The 26266-nt window shown below is 43.8% G+C and overlaps 1 protein-coding gene across 1 annotated transcript; it reads left to right on the top strand.

Annotated features, from left to right (window-relative positions):
- The first annotated feature begins 1488 nt into the window (after positions 1-1488).
- Positions 1489-25734, top strand: Lpl (lipoprotein lipase). Its single transcript, XM_045131704.1, has 10 exons — positions 1489-1816; positions 9800-9960; positions 11907-12086; positions 13326-13437; positions 14372-14605; positions 16258-16500; positions 17660-17780; positions 19849-20031; positions 21187-21288; positions 24349-25734. Coding segments are annotated over exons 1-10 (1404 nt in total). The 5' UTR covers positions 1489-1749; the 3' UTR covers positions 24350-25734.
- The last annotated feature ends 532 nt before the right edge of the window (positions 25735-26266 follow it).

A 26266-nucleotide genomic window follows, 5' to 3' on the forward strand; every position in this document is an offset into this window, starting at 1 on the left:
CCTGCACTTCTGTTCACACGTCTTTCACACCGCGAGCGCGTGGGCATATTTAAAACATACAACGCTTCTAGGGCAGCCCGGTCGTGATTACCCACCCTGGTGTCTGTTCTGCTACCTCCAAAGTGGTTGTGTGCAGTTTTGTTCTTGGCAGCCTTCAGAATTATCTCTATGTTTTATAGTGTAGATAAATGTGGGCCATGTAAGTGTGGACTTTATGTTAAGAACTGCAATGCAAGATGCCATGGTGTGGCATTAATTCATCAACTTAAAGATAAAATTATTCCATAGAATAGCAATTGTTTCAGCAGCATCACATTTTATGTTATCTTTTTGAGAAAACATTAAGAAGGGAGCTTTGATTACATTCTATAGCTTTTAACCCTTTTGACCTACAAATGTGTGTGTGCGTGTTTGTGTGTGAGCTTGAGTTAGGAAGGGAGGGGCATATGAAAGATATTCAGACCACCAGACAGTCAGCTGGAGTTTATGATTGGTTATAAGTTAGTCTGTCAGCAGTCAGGCGGGGAATACAGAGTTTATCATCCTTCCTAGCTAACACAACTCCATCTCATTAAAAAAAAAAAGGTATTTGCAAGTATTCTGTTTGGGGGGAGACAGGTATAGCATTCAATATGGTGTTTTTTTTAAAATTTTACATGCATGAGTCAATCCACTTTTAAAAACAGCTTAATGCTTACGTATATAGTGCACAGTTCCATGTTAGTGTATTTAGAATTGAGCAACGGTCATCCTAGGGTAACGTCGAACATTTCCACTACCCTCCCCAAACCTCTCTCGTCTTCCTTAGCCCCGGGCAGCCGTTTATCTACTTTCCATCTCTATAGATTTGGTACCATACAATGTGTACCTTTCGGAATGTCTTATTTCACTTAGAACACAGTGCAGTTAAAAAAAAAAAAAAACATTGGCCTCCGTGTCCAGCCTCTGAAGTCAAGATCTGACTCTTGCATTTCTTGGCGAATCCAAGGCTGAAGTATAATGTTCTGCATGAGGCAAGTTGGAAACTGGTTACAGCAAATGGGCCTTTCTCTACCACAGAAGAGAGCTCCTATTGCTCCTTGTTAAAGCATCGGGCTGTGCAGGCAAACGCTGTAGATTAGGATGTGTCCGGGGGAGCCCTACATCGACCTTTGGCGGGGGGGGGGTGTTAACTGCAAGTTCACAAACAAGGAGCCATCAAAAGAGGGGTGGATTAAAGTGTTGAGCAAATGTAGCTTAACAGCAAAACGCCCACTCCTTGGACGAGATGTGCATTGTTGGGTGGGTAACACAAATCAATGTGAATCTCTACTTGGTGCCTGGGGCGGGGAGAGGGGGAGTCTCTGGGGCGTAGTCCCCTCAGGGCAGGCACACAGGAGCCCAAAGCAGAAGCCACATTTCCTTTCTGCCCTTTCCCCTTCTTCTGGCTGGCAGGGTTGAGCCTCACTACAGTTTGCTCAAATATTTGGAAGTGAATTTAGGGCCCTCCCCGCCCCCAACTTATGATTTTATAGCCAATAGGTGATGAGGTTTATTTGCATATTTCCAGCCACTTAAGCAGCGGTGGAGTGGAAACCCGTGTCAGGCTCAATCCCTCCTCCTCCTCCTTCTCTTCCTCCTCCTCCTCCGGAGGAAAGCTGCCGCTTCTGCCCTCTCTTCTAAAGGGTGACCTGCCCTGCGCCCCACCGCGCTCCGTCCCTCTCCCGCCCCCGGCTCCCACCGCGCAGCAGCAGAAAGGCGCGCGCCGCGATGGAGAGCCGAGCCCTGCTCCTGCTGGCCCTGGGCGCGTGGCTCCAGAGCCTGGCCGCGGCGCAAGGTACGTTCTGCCTGCAAAGTCCGCTCCACCTGCCGGCGCGGCCGGGGTCCGAGGAGAGGCGAGTGGAAGTTGGAAAGGGGCTGCAAAGCGCACGGGTCCCGGGCACCGTCTCCCGAGTGCGTCCCGCAGGATGGGGAGGGACTCTGCCTGGCGACCTTGCCGTGTGGCCCGGCTCTTAGTTCCCGCTTTCGGCTCCCGGGTTCCCGCGCTGTCCCTTAGGTCCGGGCAGCCCGAGCCGCCCAGCTCTGCAGGGAAGGGTGGTGGTGGTGGTGGTGGCGGTGGGGAGGGTGACCCTTGGGATGAGGGAGGCTGGGGGCTGCGCTGCAGTGCTGACCCATTGTCACCTCCCCATGGTGGAGGGGCTGAATGGAAGGCACGCGGGCCAAGGTGACCCTAACCGCTCCGCGTGGGCAGGCAGTGACCCCCTTCTGGGGAAGCTCGCCGGCTTGGATCGGAGGCTCTGTCGCCACCCTGGCTGCCCCCGGCCCTGGCGCTCTTGTCCTAGCCCCTACCTGGGCAGCGCGAGCGCCCCGGGGGCCCGCGTGGAGCGGGGAGGGGACACGGCGTCCTGCGCGCGTCGGTGCGCGGGGCGAGCGCCCCAGCGGCCCTGCCCACGCTCGCGCTCCGCTTTCCTGAGCATCCAGAAAGCCCAAGAGCACGGCTGACTTCTGAAAACAGCTCAGCAGTCTGCGGCCTCTGGCTCGTGGGGATGCCAGCTCTTTCTTTGGACCACCGTTGCTGCCCACCTCCCAGCGGAGGCTCGCCCGGCTGTGAGCACGTGGAGTTCTCGGGAGGCGCTCGGAGGTCGCGGGCGCCTCCGCGGTCACCGCCTGCTCGCTCTCGGGGTGGAGGGGCGGGTGTGAGAAAGCCAGATGTGAATTTTTGTAGGGCCGAGAGATCCTTTGCTGAACCACTGCGAGGCGGTGTAACGTGAACCTTGATTCAGAAGTGACTGAAGTCAGTCCTAAAAGGAGACGTTTCCTTCTCTCCTGGGCGGGTGAAATTGCCTCGAGGGTGGTGTCTCCTGGATGTGCCGTGGGGTGGCGCGTCCCAGCCTTTGTCGTCACAGCTCAGAGCTCCTTAGGTTTCTGCATGCCGTTGTAAACGTTTATGTTAAAATGTAAAAGCGATTCCACCAGAGCAGTCGTGGACGCAAAGACAAGTATGCTAGGTTAATACGAAGACCAGACATTCCTCAGTCTCACGGCAGTATGCGCTCCCCATCCTGTGCGACCGTGCTCAAGGAAAACGGTAGGGGCCAACTCCAAATTCCTATCCCAGAAAACACAACGCTAGGAGTACTGTGAAACCCACGCAGGATTGCGTGTAATACATTGAAAGTTTTTGTTGGGTTTCATTACCCTGAAAACATCAGCTAGTCAGTGACACTCTGGGATTGGCTGCCTTAAACCCAGAGGTTGGCAAGAGTCAATGTGCCCTAAGGAACTTAACTTACTATCTAGATTGAATGGAGCCAGCCAGCACCTGCTTTTCCTGGATATAAAATGCACTAGGAAGGGTTATTTCTAAGAGATTTGAATGATGCCCTCCGGTCCTGTCTGCTTTCTCCTCGTCCTTCATCGTATGTCTCTTCCTTCACTGACCACCTGGTGCTTCTAGTTGAATTCACCCAGGCTTGTAAGGCCACTTGGAGTGACCCTCAGCTCTCCTCTGGGCTCTGGAGTTTACTTAACTCCTGTGCATTCTCTACCCCTCACCGCTGGGAAGAGCATGAGGCGAAGTCAGCCTTAGGTGACTTCCTGGAGCCCTTGCAGCCTCTCCCAGCTGGCATTTCTAGGCGAGCATGGGAGTCACGCAAGCTGGGTGATGAGATAAAGCAGCAGATGTCACTGGAGCCGAGCTTGACAAGGGAGTGGCTGGTTAATAGCGGCACTGGAAGGTGGGAGGAAGGGAGGGGGAGGCTTTCCATAGAAAATGCTCACTTGCTCTCTCTCCAGCAGTGTAAGTTTAGCTCAGCTCCCCATCGCTGCCCTGTTATGGAGACAGGGACCTATGGAACGCACTCTCTCTTCCACGTCAGATTGTTCAAGAAGCTAGCTTGAAACATGCCATACTTTTCCCTGGTCACAACCTGCTTTCACGTTGTTACCGCCCAGGCTGCGTTGTCGTAACTGGGGAGATGTTCTGGCCAAGAGAATGGTGGCTGATGATGACTTTGGGTCACATGGTTCAGGGAAAGTATTCCACACATCACATGGGTGCCATTACTTTTCAGCTTGGAAGGAGATAATATTTGAATTTATTCATAATGTCCTATTTTGAGACTTAAAAAAAATTTATTTGCACGGGTGTGTGTACCCATGAACGCTTGTACCAGGGTCTCTTGCCATCACAAATGAACACCAGATGCTTGTATCGCCTTTGTGTGTGCGGCTTTATGTGTGTGGCTGAGGACTGACTGCAATCCTGGCTGGCAGGCTTTGCAAGCAGTGCCTTTAACTACTGAGCCATCTTCCCAGCTCCATCAATACCACTTTTTTTTTTTTTAAACCTGAGAGGAGATCTTTGTCACAACAGGCTTATTACATTCTTTCTTTGCAAAAGTTGAAGGCGCAGATCATGGCTGAAGGAATAAAATACTAAGATTGCAGTTTACTCAGAACCTGACAGTTTGGATTTTTACCATGAACGATGTTTGTCCATGTGGGGAAGGAGTGACCTCACATGACGGTTTCATGGCCATTTTGACAGTGTCTTTGTGTGGAGTGTTACCCTTTGGGTATTCCTTAAATGTTAGTCCTTTCTTGAGGAAACAACTATCTGTTAGGAAGGAAAAAAGGAAGGAAGGAAGGAAGGAAGGAAGGAAGGAAGGAAGGAAGGAAGGAAGGAAGGAAGGAAGGAAGGGAGGGAGGGGTTATGTTAGAAGATAAATGTATTTAAAGTTCTACTGGAACAAGCTTGTTCTTTCTGCTCTTTCCATTCTGTTCTCTTGCAACTAGAATGTTGGTAAAATAGCCACTTTCATTGTGTTAATTCAAGGCCATTGGGCATTTCCACTTGCCATCTCTGTCAACAAGGAGAAAATAATTACCTCTGTGAGAGTTTTATATTCCAATTAAAATAGCTTTATGTTGGGGAGACAGCTCAATGGGTAAAGTCCTCACCTCAACAGCCTGAGTTTGATGCTCAAGAAACCATGTGACGTAAGCTGGGAGTGGTGACATGTGCCTAAAATCCAAGCACTGGAGGCGTAGATACAGGCTCCCTGGGGCTCTCTGGCCAGCCAGTCTATCCTAACTGGTGAGTTCCAGGTCATTAAGAGACCCTTCTTAAAAGTAAATAATAAGCCAGCGTGGTGGCGCACGCCTTTAAATCTAGCACTTGGGAGGCAGAGGTAGGAGGATCGCCATGAGTTCGAGGCCACCCTGAGACTATATAGTGAATTCCAGGTCAGCCTGAGTTAGAGTGAGATCCTACCTCAAGAAACCAACAATAATAATAATAAATATAGGCAAATGGTATTACTGAGAAGTAGCAGGAGAGGTTGTCCTGTGGCTTCCACATGTACACAACACACATGCTCTGTATTCACATGAAAATACATGCACACACACAAAATTTTGATTTAAATGAGCCCACCTGAAGTCCCTCCACTGAAATGTATCAGTCCTTGGCCCACAAGGTCCCTTGGAGCAACAATGGCTATATTTGTTCATCTTAGAAGGTTGAATCCAACTGGGTGATTGTAACACACAATCCTGAACCTAATTTGTAACTCATCTTTCTGGTACTGTGGAGGTGTCATTCTAATTTTAGATCAAATTCAACATAAAATTTAGGTAGTAAATGCAAGATTTCTTTTTATCATTTAATTAATAAATCATGTTTCTATACAACTAATTTGATTGTTAGATAATTCTAGAACAATGCCTTCATTCAAACATCGTTAAGAGACCGATCATGTCAATATTGACTTGTCTTCCCTCGCCATACAGATCGATTTGGTAACTGAAATTGTTTTCTTTCTTCTATTCTGTTGGCATCGTACATTCTATACTGCATCAGTAAGTACGAGCATCGGACTGAGAGAGTGAGTGAGCAGCAGGTGGATGGATAGAATGCTGTTGGGGAGGGAGAGAGAGGCATTTCCAAGTCAACTGTGTTAGGGTTGAGCTCTTCCACCCCTGTCTTGACCAGCATGGCACGCCCCTTGCTGGTTCTCGCCTGCCCCCAGGACCACCGTGACCCCCGGGAAGCTCAGCCATCCCCTTTTCAGGCAACAATATGGTCCCTCTGTGAAATGCTGTTTCTCTAAGATGTTTTGCTTCAGCCTAATCTCATCTTTGTGGTAATTATCCATGCTAAGATTAATGTCTTCTCTTTCTTATACCCTACATTTTGAGCTATTTATTTAGAAATTTAGGAAATAAACTTACATAGTAAAGGAAATGTATTCATTTGGAAATGGCCTGGTTACCCAAAAATCTCCCCTTGATGCGTAGTTAGGACATGTTTGAGTGGCCCTGGTCTTCAGGGCAGAATTAATGTTCTAAGTCAAATTTAGAATTTAGAATTTTGAACAGATATACCTCAGGTCCTCCCCCCCCCCCCTCCTTCCTTTCCTTCTCCAGGTAGGTTTCCTTTCTCCCTGCTTTCCCACCTCCCTCTTTTTCTTTTCTATTTTGAGGCAGAGTCCTTACTCTGGCCTACAGGTGCCTAGAACTCACTTTGGAGCCCCAGGCTGGTCTGGAATTCACAACAATCCTTTTATCTCAGCACCTCCCCCCCACCAAGTGCCTTAATTTCTAAGGGACCTGCCAAAGTCAGTGTAGTTGCATAAATGTGGAGTCACTAATAGCATTTCCATGTGTGGAAAACAACAGTTTCCTTAGTAAAACAGTCACCTCAGATCAGCTTATCTGTCACCCAGTAGCAATCCCAGGGCATTTACATTGATGATGAAGCCCACTGCTAGCCCACCCCCGCCGTCCATTTACTGCCTGTCTCCAGGCGGAGTCAGCTGGTATGTCAGCAATGAAAGTCCACTGGTAGTTAGGACACTGAGACAGCCTCCTGGAGAGCGGCACATCCAGGCACTGTGAAGATTGCTACGAGCACACCAAAGAGAAGGGAGGATTCACTAAGTAGCAGTAAGATCTGTGACTTCATACCTGACATTGTATTGAAGCCATCACTTAGCACACAGAGTGGTGCTATTTTTCTGTAAAAACTTTAAATAAATAATCTTGTCTTTTAAAAGTGAAATGAGGGTTGGAGAGATGGCTCAACAGCTAAAAGCACCGGCTTTCAAAGCCTGACAGCCTGGGTTCCATTCCTCAGTGTCTCAGTAAAGCCAGACGCAGAAAGGAGCGCGCGTGTCTGCAGTTCGTTTGCAGCTGCACTAGCAAGCTCATTCTCTCTCTCTTCCTTTTTTTCCCCCCTGCTTACAAATAAATTTAAAATTTTGTCAAAAACTCTTGAAAAAGTGAAATGAAAGTGTCCACATGTAAGTTTGCATGAGCGCATGGGAATTGCTTCCTGTTGCTTTTCTCTCAGAGGTGGGTCCAGTGGAAGCACATAGGAAGTGGGAGCTGTCAGTGAGCCCTGAGCAATCGGACGCAGGATCTCTGCGCTGAATAGACCGGTTGTTTCATGGAACTGCCCAAGGCCGGCCTCCGTGATTTCAGAGAATGCCCCTGGTCGTTTCAAAACCAGCAGCAACGCCAGGGCCTCCAAGTTGCACAATTCTAGGGAAAAGAGAGATTACCAGTGAGTGGTGTCTGTGGAGTTGTCCAAAGCAATTGTCTGGAATAGGACAGGGACAAATAAATAGAAGGAAAGCCAAAGCCAGATGCATCTGCCAAGTTGTTCAGACTGCCTCTGTTCTCAATATTTCTCTTTTTTTAAAATTTATTTTTATTTGAGACAAAGAGAAAAGGAGAGGGAGAGAGAGAGAGAGGGAGAGGGGGGGAGTGCCAGGGCCTCAACCACTGCAAACGAACTCCAGATGCATGTACCACCTTGTGCATCTGGCTTATGTAGGACCTGGAGAATCAAACCTGGGTCCTAAGGGCTTTGCAGGCAAGACCCATAAATAAATACTAACATCAGATTGTTAGAGAGGAGGGATGACCTACTTGCGGTGGAGAGAGGTGGGAGCAAGTGAAATTAATTCAGTTTTACATTTTTAATAACACTTCCTAAAAATAAAGGAACTTCTTGGGCACTGAAAGCAGAGCTAAACTAAAAACATGTAATCAATATTCTTTCTCTTGAACAAGTGAAGTTAGCACCATTTTCTAGCTGGCAAGGAAGAAGCAGAGCTATTTTAGAGGAGAAGCAGAGCGTATTTTTGGTGGATGGATGGATTCAGTGAGTTTAGTAAACAGAACTGAAAAGAGCTTTAAAGATCAGGAGTTAAGCCAATATTTTTATTTGAATAAGGATTTTAGAGTGCTTAGTAACTGTTAAAAACTCACTTCTTTCTAGTAAATATTTTCATTAAGAAATCTCTCTTATACAAAAATTGCTTATCATAAAACATTTAGCAACTTACCACAATGTAGTGTAAGGAATTTTGGAAAATACCCCTTTAAAAGGGAAATGTTGACCAGTCCTTAGATAATTATGACCAGATTCAAATGTCTATGCTCTCACTGTTACTGTGGCATCCTTATTTCTATTCTTGGCCTGACTTCTTCAGTGGCATTTTAGAAATTCTGGATTTCAAATTTTGAGTTGCATAAAAGGAACACATTTCATTTAAGATATTAATAATATATTTAGTAAGTAACCTCATTTAATTATTTCCTGAAAGTTTTCAATGCAGAATTTAAAATATATGACACTTTTTTTTTTTTTTACAGTGAATAGATAGGAACTAAATACTTTTCCCTGATATAGGGCCTCTGTGTTCTGTTTGTGAAGGATCTAATTATGCTGGAAATATGCTTTACTTCAAGGGTGCACTATGATCTGTATTATAGCCTACAAGTAATCATGAAGGATTGTTTGCGTCTAGAATCATGTCCATGGTTCTGATAGCTAAATTCTCTTCCTGTCTTTGTCCAGTTTGGGTCTACAAGGAATCAAAATGGGCCCCTTCTATAGCCAGCTTTGCAGTAGTTTTTAAGTTCTGTGGAAGATTTTAAGGACATCAGTAAGAAAAGATCTACCTGAGCAAAGTATGGACATTAAACAATCATAATTTCTCAAACCCTGTTCAGCCATGAGCTTCCTCAGGCTCCCAAGTTTTCTTCTGCTAATATACTTTTTTAAAAAAATTCTACTATGGACAAGAAATACCCTTCCCTCAAACAAACTTAATTGTGTAATTATAGGGAGTTTTTAAAAATTCTGAGAGCAACAGAAAAAGGCAGAGAGACAGAGACAGAGAGAGAGAATGGGTACACCAGGGTCTCCAGCCACTACAAACGAACTCCAGATGCGTGTGCCCCCTTATGCATCTAGCTAATGTGGGTCCTGGGGAATCGAGCCTCAAACCGGGGTCCTTAGGCTTCACAGGCAAGTGCTTAACTGCTAAGCCATCTCTCCAGCCTGGGAATTTTTAAAATATGTAATCAGAGATGTAAAGAAAGTGAAATAGCACAAAATGTGATGTGAACTATATAACACAGGAGTCATAGGACAATATTTCTCTAGAAGAATGTTTTGAACTTGAACATGGAGACCCAGTTCTAGTTTCACTCTCTTTTTCACCTAGGCCAAGTTCTGTCTTGAGATAACATCAAATTAACTAAGGAATATCCACTTATGTGGACTTAGATGCACATGGGTGTAACCCCTACATCGAAGGCAGCTCCAAGAGAGTCTGGGAGTCACAGTGTTGCTTAACTCATGGTTACAGCCATAAGTCATTCTCTTGCAATCCACATTCATTTTTGAAAAGACATTTGAAAAGCCAAAATAGCAGTGGTTTCTTGTGACGCCAAGACACACCATTCCTACAGATAAGACCAAGCAGCCCTCGATTAACCTCAAATTCATTTTCATTTCTCATAGGAAGAAAAGATTTTATGGACATTGAAAGCAAATTTGCCCTAAGAACCCCCGAAGACACAGCCGAGGACACTTGCCACCTCATCCCTGGAGTCACAGAGTCTGTGGCTAACTGCCACTTCAACCACAGCAGCAAAACCTTCGTGGTGATCCATGGCTGGACGGTAAGAGTGGCTGCAGGAGAAGGCCTGGGCTGGGCTTGACTGTCCCTGGGTCCCTAGTAGTTGGGGAACACATGTCTTGTCTTGTACACATGTCTTGTCTGTTCTCTGACAGCTTGGTTTAAACTTGAGAAAGATCATTGTGGCTTGGGGTGGAATCTGAAGACCCAGGTTCATGACTACATCCCCCAGACGGTGCCAGCCTTCATTTCAACACAGTGCCTGCCTGGTGCCCTTGAGCCAGCCATCTTGGGAAGTGGGAAAAGGAAGCTTTATTCGACTCTAGAGCAAAATGTATTACCACGAGTCAGTGGAAGTGTGGCGTGGTCCTGATGCAACCAGGGTCCATTGATCCTTCATGAGTGAATTAATCATTCATTCCTTAAAGGAAAGGGGGAGACAAGGGTGGGGTTGGAGCAGCAGGTGTTCAACTGTATCCCTCAAAGATCTCCTGTGCACCTGTATTTGAAGGAGCCCCATTGAGATGGGTTCAGCGGAGATTTAAATGTATTCCTAAAGGGTTGGCATCACTTTTGAGCCCCCCGTTTGTTTTCTTTCTTTCCATGCTTAAAATAGCTGTAGGCTGACACTTTAGCATTCCAAGTAGATTGGAACCAGAATGGTCCCCAGTAGATACACATGAGCTGGGGACGGGGGGCTTTGAGATGTTCTGAGACCAGCCTGTTTGTTTTATAGATGTCCTGGGAAAGTTAAAGTAGTTTGCAGAAATAAAAGAGACAGTAAAAGACATGGAACTGAAATTCTTATCTCTGGAGTCTTGGGCTGGCCTTTCTCAGCACCAATAAAAGCTTAATGAACAATTGTTCAGTTCATTTAGTACTAGGCACATGTTTTGGTAATTTTTATCTACTAAATGAGTAAAAAAAATAAAACCATAATTTGAAAGAACCCACACACCAGATCAAAGCTCCAGATGGAGTTCACTGACCTTAGAATCCAAGCCTTCTATTTTTCTGTTGGAATTGCATTGAATTTAATCTGGTTTTTGCAAGTCTCCTATTAAAAGCTTCCTTAAACATGAAAAATGATCTTTTATCAGAAAATAAATACGGGGTTGGAGGGATGGCTTCGCAGTTAAGGCATTTGCCTGCAAAGCCAAAGGATGCCGGTTTGACTCTCCAGCACCCACATAAGCCAGATGCACAAGGGGGCGCATGCATCTGGAGTTCATTTGCAGTGGCTGGAAGCCCTGGCACACCCATTCTCTCTCTTCCTCTTTCTCAATCTCTCAAATAAACAAATAAAATATATTTAAAAAAGAAAAGAAATGCAATTACATCCCTTAAACCAATATTTTCCCTTTTCTGTTATTGCAGTTCAGTGAGTTGAACTTGGGGCTTTGCCCATATTAGGCAAGCTCTCAACCAACATGCAATATCTCCACCTTTCTTTTTACTTTTGGTTTGAAAAACAGCTTCACTAAGTTGCCCCGGTTGACCTTGAACTTGCTCTATAACTTACCTTCTGCTTCAGCTTCCAGAATGGCTAAAATTATAATCCTGTACCACCAGAAGTAAATGCTAGGAAACACTGTGTAGCTGAATTAAAAGTAATTAAACTAATATTCTTTTTTTAAGTCTATAATTCTGTCATAAAACTTTAATTCATTGACTCTGTTTCTTCTTAATAATAGGTTATTGAAATTTTGCTGAATTTAGAAAACATACTTTTAAAATTGAAATTATACTATACCCTTATCTTCTATTCCTGAGCTCAACACACCTTTCTGGTGGCCCATTCAAATTTGCCTCAGAAGAAGGAAGGATCAGGCACACACCTGAGCCTCCCTTAAGGTTCAAGTCTTCTGTAGGAGCCAATGGGCTTCCTTGCAAGTTCACATTTCTCATATAACGTAGGTGTTTTGGGTGTTCATATTTATATCAAGTTGTCATTGAGTCTTTTAAGGACACTCATGTCATCCTTTTCAGGTGACGGGAATGTATGAAAGTTGGGTGCCCAAACTTGTGGCTGCCTTGTACAAGAGGGAACCTGATTCCAACGTCATCGTGGTGGACTGGCTATACCGGGCCCAGCAGCATTATCCAGTATCTGCAGGCTACACCAAGCTGGTGGGAAAAGATGTGGCCAGATTTATCAACTGGATGGAGGTATGACCAGGAGATGGAGCTTTCTGGGTTGAGCGCAGAGCTCTTGGCTAGAGCTAGATGAATGGCTGGTCTTTCTGCTTTTTCACTTAGATCTAGATATTTGATGGGGCATGTGAAGTTTTCAGGAGGGCATTCCTTATTAAAATGTTTTATTATTATTAAGATGTTTCTTATGCATACATCATGTGTTGCTGTCCTCTTTCCCCTTGCCCCTACCCCCATTCTAACCCAAAGAAACATTATGATAAGAATGACAAGACTATAAAGCCAGTAAGTAGCCCCATCCTGCTTTGTCCTTTGATATTTTAAAAGATATTTTATTTTTATTTATTTATTTAAGAGAGAGAGGGAAGGAAGGAGAGAATGGGTATGCCAGAGTCTCTGACCAATGCACACTCCAGACACGGGCACCACCTCATGCATCTGGCTTACGTGGATCCTGGAGAATTGAACCATGGTCCTTTGGCTTTGTAGGCAAGTGCCTTAACCACTAAGCCATCCCTCCAGCCCCCTTGATATTTTTAGTGACTAGATCTACTGAGGCCAATAGTAAATGGGCAGAACAAACAAAAGCCTATTATTTCAGGACGGAAGGAAGATGAGTGTTCAGCCAACTCCTTCCCCACCAGTTGTCTGGCACGTGGATACTTTGTCTCCTGATAGAATACCAGTCTCCTTAAGCCAAAAATTAATAAGATTTAGTTCTTAGTGTGGATGAAGGACCCAGGTAGTTGAGATGCATATGGTCAGCCTTCTGGGACAAGGAATCAAAGAGGGAGAGCCAGGGTGACAATGGGTTGGAAGGTGTATAGGGCATGAGATAGCTGAGGGTCAGTGTTTGGGATTACCTGTAGGTTTTATCCACCTTCCAAAAAGAAAGAAAGAAAGAAAGGAAAAGAAAAGAGCTGGATAGAGTACCCAAGGATGATCCCCAAGGTTAGCCTTTTGTCTGCACACCCCCAGATACACACACATGTACCTGCACCCGCACAAGCATGTGAGTCCACTCACATGCAAGCACATATACACACATGTCATTCACACATACACACACAGAAGAAAAATCTCAAAAATATGGAAGATGTTTGTTTCTCTTACGGGTAACACAAAGGTAAAATCAATTCACAATAGGGTCCATATTTTGCAAAGAATATAATGATTTTATTACTTCTAGTTTTGATCTTTTACAAAAAAAGAAAAACTAAACTAAATGATTTTCCCCCCTTTGTTCTTTCCCAGGAGGAATTTAACTACCCTCTGGACAATGTCCATCTTTTAGGGTACAGCCTGGGAGCCCATGCTGCTGGTGTGGCAGGAAGTCTGACCAATAAGAAGGTGAACAGAATTACTGGTAAGAAGCATTTCTGTCCACTAATCGTAAGAGCTGAGGTCAGTAGCATTCGGAAAGAGAATCAGTCATGCCTGCCAGTACCATGTGTGTGGCATTGGGGACATGTACTGATCATCTCACCCCTGCTCTCTCTTTCAGAAGAGAGGTGAAGTACAGATGTTTGCCCTCCTGGGCTTTGTGGGCACTGGCATGGCACAGGCATAGAGCAGAGTGAATCCCAGATGCCCACACGCTCCTCTGAAAAGGGTCTCTCCTCACTCTGCTCTGGCTGTGCGAGTGATGTGTTCACATGCTATATTCTCTCTCACGTTAGTACCGGGGAAACGAAAAGGGACCAGCTGCAGAGGTTATTTGAAAGAAGCTATGGATAGCTTGGCATAGACAGAGAGGGAAAGAGCCCTTCAAGGTCTCCCTAGATCCAGTAATAATCTGTAACGAACATCAAGCCATCCAGAGTGCAAATTTCTGTAGAATGGCCAATTTCAAAAAGACTCAAGTTGCATGTGATGGTACACGTCTATAACCCCAGTACTTGGGATGTGGAGGTGGGAGGGTCAGGAGTTCAAGTTTGTCCTTAGGAATACTGTGTGTTTGAGGCCAGTTTAGGAACATGAGGTCATGGACAGGGATAGAGGGAGAGAGAGAGAAAAAAAAAAACAACAACAAAACTATCATGCTAAAAGAGTCCTACTTTTAGGGCTTTCTTCACCATAGAAATAATCCAGTTCCGACTTCCAGGTCAATCTGAACTAGGGAAACCCCACCTTGAAAAAAAAAAAAGAAAGAAAGAAAAATATCCAGTTCCTACACATAAGGAGTTCATTTTAAGTGGCTGCCAATTAAATTCAAATAAGCCAAAAAATTAACATGATACTAATGGGGACTGAAAGTAATGCAGATTTAAAACCCTTGGGTCCTTTTCCTTTCCCCGAAGGCCTGGATCCGGCCGGGCCTAACTTTGAGTATGCCGAAGCCCCCAGCCGCCTCTCCCCGGATGACGCGGACTTCGTAGACGTCCTGCACACCTTCACCAGAGGGTCTCCCGGCCGGAGTATTGGGATCCAGAAACCAGTAGGGCACGTTGACATTTATCCCAACGGAGGCACTTTCCAGCCAGGATGTAACATTGGGGAAGCCATCCGTGTGATTGCAGAGAGAGGGCTTGGAGGTAAGTATTAATTAGAAGTTGCTCAAATTTTGATATTTAAGTCTCATTGAGCCTTGTGTCCTTCTCACTCTCTCCATAGAGTGTGGCTTTAATCTACTCATTTAGCCATTGTTTCTGAAGATTTCATTTGTTCAGCATGATCATTTGGGGGCCAGCCAGATTTTTTTATGTCTTGTTTATTATTATATTGCGGGTTACTCACAGTATAATACTCAGCAATAACAATAGAAAACAAAGGCAAGATTTAGACAGGAAAACTCTTCTGGCCTCCATAATAACTTCATAGACATTATCTGGCTAGTGGTGTCATTATTTGAATGAAGCTACAAAGACCATCTAGTAATACTGAACTTTGTTCAAAGTGCAGGAAATATTTGTCAAAATTTATCTTGTCATTAACTTTTTAATGAAATGTGTAAGTCAGGAGCAAATTATAAACTACCATTCCCATCTGTAAATTTCTCGTGATTTCTTAGAGTAAAAATTAATGTAATATTAGCTTAGTACTTGCTTTAGTAATTATGTTAGCATGTGGTCAATTTCTGATTTATTTTAAGGTCCCTTTGCATATTTTCGTGGACATTGGGATAGTACCTTTGTATAGTACTTTTGAATTGACTATGGTACTTGAAGCATAACATCACTGTTTTCCAGTGTCGTAAAAGCTTATGAGGATAAATCCATTCTTATGACATTGCTGATTATTCTTTTGATTCACGGATGATAAAAACATTAGTAGGAACCCAACATTCCATTACTTATAATATATACATAAAATGAAATTAGCAATTATGCCATTTATGGTGGTTTTGAGAAGTGTTGAGTGAAACATTTTCACTAAAAGAGGGTATGACAAGCTAGAGGACATCAGCTTTTACCTTGAGTGACATAAGCATATTTATGGGCTGGGGCCGTGGCTCAGTGGTTTGCATTGGCTGTGTAAACCTGAGTCCTGGTTCTGAGATCCTCAGAACTCTTAGAGCTCCGCACGTGTCTGTAATCCCAATGCACTCGTGGAAGTGGGAGTGGAGTCAGACCGAAGCTCATGGGCCAGTCTGTCTCCAGCAATGGCAAACAGTAAGAGAGACTCTGGCTCAAATAAGGTGGAGGGCAGAGGCCCACACTCGGGCTGTTTTATGACCTCCACACATGTATCATGCATGCACATGTGCACACACACACCACACTCATATACACATACCTACACACACACACAAAATAAACATTCATAAAGTTAAGGCATCACAAGAGTCAATGTCCCTTGTCAACTTGTAATTTTGCCAGTCTTGGTAGCAGATGAGCAGCTGTTCCCTAAATACTTCCTAAAGCAATTTGCTGTATTCTGTCACCACGTCTACCTGTTTTGTGCAGATATGAAACCTCCTATGGTGTTTCTTTTTATTTATTTATTTATTTATTTAAGAGCAACAGACAGACAGAGAAAGAGGCAAAGAGAGAGAGAGAGAGAGAATGGGTGCCTAGGGCCTCCAGCCACTGCAAATGAACTCCAGATGTGTGGACCACCCTGTGCATCTGGCTTACGCAGGTCCTGGGGAAATCGAGCCTCGAACCAGGGTCCTTAGGCTTCACAGGCAAGCGCTTAACCGCTAAGCCATCTCTCCAGCCCCCCTGTTGTGTTTCTTTTTCCCCAGATGTGGACCAGCTGGTGAAGTGCTCCCATGAGCGCTCCATCCATCTCTTCATTGACTCCCTGCTGAATGAAGAAAACCCGAGTAAGGCTTACAGGTGCAATTCCAAGGAGGCCTTTGAGAAAGGACTCTGCCTGAGTTGCAGAAAGAACCGTTGCAACAATGTGGGCTATGAGATCAACAAGGTCAGGGCTAAAAGGAGCAGCAAGATGTACTTGAAGACCCGCTCTCAGATGCCTTACAAAGGTGAGCTGGAGGCTGTGAAAGGGAAGGCAACTGTAAGGTGCCATGCTCATCATGCCCACCGCATTGCATGAGCCACTTCTGTCCAGTGGGACAGAGTTAGTGAAGTGATATCACTAAGCCCTGCATTCTTGCCTGTGCTTCTGTTGATACAGAGAGACTTGCGCTGTCCACTTCATCTGTCCTCCTGATTCCCATCACCAGAAATACCCTGGGGCTCAACCCCTGTATCTTTAGTCTCGCTTTTTACCCTTTCTTGTAACTTTGTAACTGTAACCATTAGCTATCGGTATAGAGCTCAGAGCTCATTTGAAATTATCTCCCCATCATAAACTATAGCCCCTTGGCCATATCCAGCCACCTACTTGCTTTTGTAAATAAAATGAAACAAAGCCACGCAATTCATCTCTGTATTTGTCTAACAATACCTTCGTGCCACCAAGGAAAACTGTGTCCTTGAGACAAGCATCTCATCACCCAAAGAGCCTGAAATAGTGATTCTTTGGCCATTTGTGGAAAGTTTGCCGCTTCCAAAGTTTGCTTACATGAAGGCAAGAACTATGTGCATAGTGAGGGCCTCACTGATTGCTCGGAGGGAGCGGCTGCATTGTGAAGCTGCTTCGTGTCTCCCTGAGCCAGATGGCAAGGGAATGAGGAGTGAACCCGAGTGGCTGACACTGGGAGCAGGCAGGGCAGGCTTACCCATGAAACGAGAAGAAACATGACCTCACACAGTGACGCATTAGCAGGCCCCAAGAATGCTCGGTACACTGGCAGAGGGACAAGGTGGCCAAAGTAGGTGGCAGTTATGGGAGAGAGAGACTCATGGGTACATCTGACTTTTGATTTGATCTCCCGGCTAGTCCATCAAAGATGGCTGGCTTCCGGGTGGGACTACTTGGCAATTCAGATACATGGGATTTTCCCCCTCCACTCTAACTGCATCTTTCTGAAAAGAAATAGAACTTGAGGTCTGTAATCCCAAGGTATGCATCACGGCCAACAGGAAATGTTTCCAGGCCATACCAATGGTGCAATATGTGGCTACTTCCCGTTGGGTGGCAAGAAGATATGCTCTGTGGGTCTGAATTGCCTGATTGTCTGGGGGCTGTGAAGTTTCCCTGAATACTGATCAGCCTTTGTTTCCATTTCCTCCTTGCAGTCTTCCATTACCAAGTAAAGGTCCACTTTTCTGGGACTGAGCGTCACACGCAGATCAACCAGGCCTTCGAGATCTCTCTGTACGGCACCGTGGCTGAGAGCGAGAACATCCCCTTCACCCTGTGAGTAGTCCAGGATGCAACCCCTGCCTGTGGCCTGAGCACCGCTGGCTGCCAGAGGCCTGGGTGTGACAGTGTCACACTAAACAAAAGAAGTCACTAGTTTAAGAAATTATAATGTAAAAACAGAGGTCTTTAGTCTATGTCAAATGAGGTGATAACGTTTTCCAATTGCCCGTTTTATACTTACTAACCATTTTTTCTTTTTAAAAATCATTTTAGGTCTGCTTGTTTCTTTTATAAAAAGAAACAAACCCAAGTCTTTGAATTCCCTCAAAAATTTGATATTAGGGCTGGAGAGATGGCTTAGCAGTTAAGGCACGTGCCTGGGAAGCCTAAGGACCCAGGTTCAATTCTCTAGGTCCCATGTAAGCCAGAAACATGTGGTGGTACATGTGTCTGGAGTTCATTTGCAGTGGCTAGAGGCCCTGGTGCACCCATTCTCTCTCTCTCCCTCTCTCTGTCTCTAATGAAGAAATAAATAAAAATAAAAGGTTTTTTTTTTATATTAAAGGACAGGGTTGTGGCTCAGAGATGGAGTGTTTGCCTGGCATTTGTGAGGACCTGGATTTGGTCCCACACCACAAAAACGAGTGAATAGAGCCTGGGAAGATGGACCAGTGGGTCAGAGCATGAGGGCCTGAGAGGGCCTGATACTGCCTCAGTTCAGTTCTCCAGGTCTCACACAAACATTTGGGCATGGCTGTGCACCTGTATCATCAGTTTGTGGGGACTAGAGGTCAGAAGGTCATGGGGTTCATGCAAATGGCAGCTGTGCCTTCAGAGTGACTGTCTCAAGGAAATGCGTGCATGAGCAATAGTGAAAGGCACCTGACATGCTCCTCTAAACAGCCAAGTGCATTGCAGCTGCACACACACACACACACACACACACACACACACACCACACATGCAAAAAATTAACTGATGAATAAATAAGTAGTTTGATATTAAAAATGGATAGTGGTGACAGCCACTTTACTGATCTCAATATAATCAGCATAGGAAATATAAGTAGTAAAGAAACCCATGATAAAGCAGTACCTCTTACTCTTGATCACAGAAGTAGAAAATTGGGCTGGAGAGATGGCTCAGCAGTTAAAGGCACTTGCTTGCAAAGCCTAATGGGCATAGTGGACCCTGGTTCGATTCCTCAGTACCCACATAAAACCAAATGTAAAATGTGGTGCATGTGTCTGGAGTTTATTTGCAACAGCAAGAAGCCCTGGCATGTTGAATCTCTCTCCCCCATTCTCTTGTTCACAAATAGAATTTTTTTTAACTAAGAAACCTTTCTTGATAACCTTTAAATATTCCTAAATTAACATAACCTCTAGAAACCCAGTGCTTATGAGGTGGTGAAGCTGTACTCACATGCATACTGGGTATATCATTCATTTCTAGAACCTTCCATATATGGAAAGTGGTGAGAAAATAATTATACATAGCTATAATGATAAGAAATGGAATGGTTTCTTCTAAAACTATATTCTAAAGAAATAGTCAATGAGAAGATTTAAAATGTTTAAGTATAGCCCATTTACTATGTTGGAAGATACAGTAGCATGAATAAGAAATGAAGTGTTATCACTGAGTCAAAATTAAGTGAATTGTGGCTTATCAAGTCAATAAAATCAGCCTAGCCTTGAAATAATATAATTTTTTGAAAAAGAGGTAAAATATGACAAAGGTATCAGATACTGGAGGGGAGAGGAAAGAAGTGGCAGACTATATATGCCTGCTTTGTAATTATATAGACATGTTCACATATCAGTACAGTTTAGAAGGAATGTATGAAGGTGAAAGTGTTTGTAAATAATTGGTTAATAGACTTTTTTCTCTTAAGATTTATACCGGGTTTATACTATTAGCACGAAATCTGGAATACACTAAAGGGACATAGATATCTTATAATATGCTAAATACCATTGACATTCCTCTTGAGCATTTTGTTGGACATTTTCTACATTTTTTAAAAAATATCACCCAAACAATAATGCTATTTATATCTTAGGGGGAGGAGAAAAAGCTAATTTTCAGAAGTAACCAAATTTGTGGGGTTTTTATTTAGGCCTGAGGTTTCCACAAACAAGACATACTCCTTCCTGATTTACACGGAGGTGGACATCGGAGAGCTGCTAATGATGAAACTCAAATGGATGAGCGACTCCTACTTCAGCTGGTCAGATTGGTGGAGCAGCCCCGGCTTCATCATTGAGAAGATCCGAGTGAAGGCTGGAGAGACTCAGAAAAAGTAATTGCACTGAATTTTCCCCATCCAGCACACACTCATTTCCTGGGGATAGCATTTCAGGAGGCTTCTTTATAAGCCTTTTCTCTAGTCTTATAGTACCTAGTTAATTAAAGGAGGAATAGTTTAGGAGTACTCCTTAAGCTTGGGATTCTTTCAGACACTAGAACATTTGTAAGCATATAAAATAAGATATGTTTCAATGCATGTATGTTTCCCAGTCACCATGTACATAGCCTGGAGGGCAGTTTACACAGTGCGCCTGTATTTTGACTACAGCCTGTCATATCAGGTCAAGTGGAATATTCCACTTGGTAGAAATTTTCTATGTTAGTACTCAAAAAAATACTTAGATTTTGGACCATTTGGTACTCCAGAGTTTTGGATTGGGAATGCCCGACTTGTAGTGTTTCTTGGATTTCAAGTAGGAAATATATAATCCATGAACCGGTCATAGATATTTGGAATGAGAGCTGGGGCTAGAAGCCAGCAATCTTAAGTAGCCACTTAACCCAATTTCTTGCAAACACAAAATATGGCTGGAATGAACCTCACAGATCTTTGACATGTGCAAACCAAAACCAGTCTCCTCTGAAAGTGTGAGCTTCTCAGATGATTCCATCCTGGAGCCTCAGCCCTACCCCACCTGGGTCTACAGAATGAATTGCATATAAAACCCCATAAGATTTGAAACTTGACACAAATGTTCAGGGAGTTGTGCAAACTCTAGTCTGCTATGACTGTTGATTAAAAAACAACTCTCTAGGGTAGAATTGAGAAAATATTTCTTTTGTCATTTACATGTATACGGAAGAAAAAAGATGCTATGGGTGGGAAAGCTATGTAGTCTTTGCTTCCACAGAAGGATAAGATGAATGCTGATTCCTTAATTCCCTAACACCAATACTGAGTGGTTGACTTTGTGTCATCGTTCGGGGAAAAGCTGGTGACTTTAAAGCTTGTCTGAGCTATCCGTAAGCATCGCTCTTGTGCTGATGCCAGGCCAGGCCCCGTTCTGGGTGCAGCAGTTAACTGGCAGCTGTATCACCCTAATTAACGAGCATGATCGTCGGGATTTAAAAAGCGTTGACCAAAAACTCATTTTTGGACAGCTGTTCTTATTCCACGTGGCACGCTCACATCTGTTTCCTTCCACAGGGTGATCTTCTGTGCCAGGGAGAAGGTGTCTCATCTGCAGAAGGGCAAAACCTCCGCAGTGTTTGTGAAATGCCACGACAAGTCTCTGAAGAAGTCTGGCTGGTGAGCATCTAGGACCAGGCCTCTCGGAGCAGCCTCTGGAGGCAGCCGGGCATGAGCATTTCTCTTAGCCCTCTGCTGACATGTCTCAGGGGTCTATTTGCTTCCTATCATACTTTTTAAAAATAATTTTTTGTTTACTTTTATTTACTTATTTGAGAGAGACAGACAGAGAGAAAGAGGCAGAGAGAGAGAGAATGGGCATACCAGGGCCTCCAGCCACCGCAAAGGAACTCCAGATGCATGCGCCCCCTTGTGCATCTGGCTAACATGGGTCCTGGGGAATCGAGCTTTGAACCAGGGTCCTCAGGCTTCACAGGCAAGTGCTTAACCGCTGAGCCATCTCTCCAGCCCCTCTAGCATACATTTTTCTTTCTCCTCGTCCAGATCCTTGTCCCAGTTACAAAATTTAGGATTTACTTTTTGTTGTTGTTGTTGTTTCTAGAATTGCCTCCAAATCTTCCTTTTCTCAGTATTGCAACCCTGACAGCTGCATGGCTGCTGTCTGCAAAGCATGTAACGTTGCAGCCATGGCTGCAGCTTTTGCTGGGCTGTAGCCAAGAACAGAAATGTCTCTTATCAGCTGCGGCCGCATAGTCTGACTCTCCTACTGTCACAGACTCTAGGACATAGGACCCAAAGGACAGACCCAAGAACCCACCCGACAACCTCACAGATGAGGGGTAAATCTAATGATAGTATGGGAGACTATTCTCCTTTCTATCACAAAACAACTGCTGGCTCATTGCTACCTGACCTTTAAGGCTAAGCCACATGGCAGCTGGCAGCAGAATCTTTCCAGAACGTCAGTGCTAAGTGGAGACCAAGCATGTGACCTTCCCATCTCCTCTCCTGAATCTCAGGGTATGCCGCTTTCATTCCTCCCCTTGCTCCCCTGCCAGATGCCAAGTGCTGTGGATTATACATATGAAAGTGAGCGTTAGATCATGTCACACAAGCCAGTGGCACAAAAAGTCAGTGATTAAAGCTAATCACTGCATCACCTGTGATTAGAAAAAGCAATTGCTTTTGGCCCATTCTCTTTTCTAGGTTATATTTACAGATAAAGGTACAGAATAAAAATTGCCTCTCCAGGAAGAGTATATTAAAAATACTATATGGAACATCTTTATTTTAAATCTTTAATATAATTAATACATTTTCATATTCAATATAGTTTATAAATTTATTAGGAAAACAGACAAAGAAAACAAAACCACTAAAACCTAATCACTCAAGGGCAATGACATTTGATTAACATTTTGATTTTTATCCTTTCACAGTATGTCATGTATATTTTTCATGTCTTATAAAAGATAGAATTAAAAATTAAATGAATAAAAAGAGTCCATCTGGATCCAAAACATTAATGTCAGAACACTCAAGACAAACCTGAAATGGAAATTAGTTACTGGTATTAAACCAGAAAAGTTACTAAGTGGAGAAATGTCTGCTAAGTCATTAAATGCTTTGCTTTTTGCTTGTCATGGCACTGAGGCAATTTCACAATTGCCTTGATTCTTAGAAAGACTCCAACGTGAAATTTTATATATGCACACAAATACATATTACATATAGCTAACTCCTCCCCATGCCATCTGCAGTGTTAAGTGGCTATGTAAATATAAAAGCAAAGTCACCTAAATAAATAACTCCAGGTTTTTTTTTAAAAAACCAGACCTTTTATTGACAACCTCCATATGTACACACAAGGTGCCCTGATTATAATCCCCTTCTTCCAGCTTCTTTGGCCCCTTTTCCTTATTCTCCCTCTACTGAACCCCTGCTTCTTTCCAACTGATTCCTCTTCTGTTTGGGTGTCTTTATTTTTTATTTTCTTGAGGTAGGGTCTCACTCTAGCTCAGGCTGACCTGGAATTCACTATGTAGTCCCAGGGTGGCCTTGAACTCACAGTGATCCTCCTACCTCTGCCTCCTGAGTGCTGGGATTAAAGGCGGTGTGTGCCAGCACGCTCTCTAGGCTGGAAGTCTTTTTTTTTTGTCCTCCTATTATGTAGGCCTGCTATAGATAGCATCAGCCACTGGGAGGTCAGGAATGTAATGGCCACTCAGTATCTGGAAGACCGCATTCCAGAACACTCCCCACGTCCTTTGACTCTTACATTCTCTTTCACAATGATCCCCACCCTTAGAGGATGTCATAGAGATGTCTCCTTCAGTACTAGGCACATAGCTGTCACTTCTTCTTCACACTGTAATGAGTTTTTGACTCTCCCAGGTAGTCACACTATCTGTAAAGGGAAGCTTCTCTACTCCAAAAGTGGAGCAGCGTGAACAGGAGCATAAACCTAAGTACGCAGAGGATTTCCCCAGCTGCTTGGGAAGCTCTGCTAATCACAGTTTACAAGAACCTGTCTGAGGAGGCCTAAGAATAAGGCCCCTGTGGATTACAGGATTACTAAACAACAGGTTTGCAGGAAGTTTTTTTTTTTTTTTTTTTTTTTTTTTTTTGGTTTTTTGAAGTAAGGTCTCGCTGTAGCCCAGGCTGACCTGGAATTCACTATGCAGTCTCAGGGTGGCCTCGAACTCACAGCAGTCCTCCTACATCTGCCTCCAGAGTGCTGGGATTAAAGGCGTGCACCACCACACCCAGCTCAGGAAGCTATTTTTTAAAATGCCCTTGAACTTCCAGAGGTCATCACGAATCAGACTAATAATCTTCTGGGTGTCTGACCAAAATCAACCAAAAGTCCCAGTGTAGCATCTTCCACTCACTCTCCAGAAGTCTCCTATCACACGAAAAGAGTGAAACGGGCTTTGCATTTGGTAACTTTTTAAAGTGGGAAATTCTTGGAACCTTTGAAATCATGTGACTCAGTTTCCCTGTGGAGACCTGGCCCCACTGACGTTTGTGAGTTTATTACCTCGGGGAATCAGTCTTCTCTCTGATCCATCATCCACATCTCCCTGGCTTGTTCTCACCTTTGTCCTGAGTTTCCAGCCGAACCCTCTTGATCACGATCACAGCAGTGGTGGGGAGGGAAAGGGCTTGTAAAAGACGAAGCAGATAACCAGGTGCCTTGCTTGTCCTGTTTCTCCACAGACACTGGACAAATTACACAGAGAAGGACAGCACTGAGTTCTACGAAGATTGGCGTGAACGAATAACAATCCCAGTGTCCGGGTGTCTAAAAGTGGACGTTCCTGAGTATTATCCCAGCTCTGTCGTTTTTGAGTTAAATTAGGAGACAGTGTCAAGTACTTCACATGGCTTATACCATGTGAGGAGTCTTCCAGCGCAGCCAGGACAGCAGTTAGGCAAAGCACTGCGCTGTCTTGTTTTTTAAGAAAGGATTGCTTGTGAACCCAGTAAAATAAGGCTCCTTGACATGGCACGTTGGACCATACATAGTCTTAAATTAGTTAGACCCCTTTATTTTAATGAGAATTCTTTAGTTTTCAGACTGAAGCATTCTCGAAGTTTTTCTTAACAGACTGCATTTTTTATTGCTAATTTCTCCCTCTTTTTTTTTTTTCTTTGTCTTAATCATTGAATTTTAACATTATTCCCTGGATATGCGTTGCAAATGAGGTTGTAATTCTTAGCTGACAAGGAATTTGAGCGACGTAGGAAGAAAATGGTACCATAATTTTACTTTTATTTCCTTGAGAAAATTATCCTCCCCCTACAGCTCTGACTGGCCTGAAACTCATGACGATGCCCAGCCTCAACCTCCCAGTTGCTGGGACTATAGATGTGAGCCACCGTGCCTGCCTAGTTCCATAATGTTATTACCAGATTTTTCTAATTGCATTCATCAACCTGAATTCATTCAATGTCCAATATTTACTATTCAGTTTTCTACTCTCAGCCATATCTCTTTCATACTTCAAAGCATCTTTCATTTCTGGTTTGGATGCATTCAAGTTCAAAGTTTGCATCGTGCAAAGGACACATTTTGGATAAGGGCCATTTTTACCGTGTAAAAAGGTGGAGACACGACTGGGATGTATGCATAAGCAGTTCCAATAAACTATTGTGTGCAAGGAAGAGAGTCCTCAATCGCCATAGCCACAGAAAGTCCCATGAGGGTGGTCACTGTTGTTTTATTTTTTAACAACTAATCAAGAGTGAGTGGACAATTATTTATAAACTAGATCTCATATTTTCAGAATGCTTTTTGTACTTATTAATATAAGATGGTAAGGAAGTCAAATATCTCAGAGGCTCTTGCTGGGAATCCAAACTCAGCAGGCATGTAGGTACCTGAACACTTGGTGCCCACAGGTAGACTAGCCAATGCAATATCATTTGGAAGGGAAACCATCAAAGGGTGTGTTGGAACATGTTGGAAGAGAAATAATTTCAAATGTCTCAGAATGTTAGACAAAGCTGATTGTGCCTATATTATATAGGACAAATGTGACTGACTCCATCAAGCTTGGAATTAATTCTAACAATAAAATGATGTGTAATTTGTCACTGGCATCCCTGTTATTGCTAATTCATTCATCCTGTGCATTCGGGTTTGGATCAAGTGGTCATAAAAGATTCAGCAAATCAGTGCCTGGCACTGGGAACTCCGGCTTCTAAAGGTTTTGCTATATATATAATCAAGGATGCCTTGGCTTTAAACTTTATTTATTAGCTGTAAATATATATGTGGATATGTAAGAGCTTGTACATGTGAAAGCTGTGGCGAGCTCCTGCATTTATAGATGTGCGGTGCTAACTGTGTGTGTGTCTTGATCAGTGATTGTCTCACTGAGCCAACTTACTCTTACAAAACAATGCATTGAAGTGGACTTTCCAACAAAGGGAAAAAAGTTTATGTGAAGAAATGGAATTTGCTTTTAATAAAATTGACAAAATTTTATTAAAACACAAAATCATCTTTGGTATCATTTTAGCCCTTTAGGGAAATTAAATTTATCCTTAGGGAAGATTCACTCAGCAAATTTTGTCTGAGTCACTGCTACTATATTTGGTACAATAATAATATTATAAGTAATATAGCTTT

The sequence above is a fragment of the Jaculus jaculus genome, chromosome 12 (assembly GCF_020740685.1).
Source record: "Jaculus jaculus isolate mJacJac1 chromosome 12, mJacJac1.mat.Y.cur, whole genome shotgun sequence".
Lineage (NCBI taxonomy): Eukaryota > Metazoa > Chordata > Mammalia > Rodentia > Dipodidae > Jaculus > Jaculus jaculus.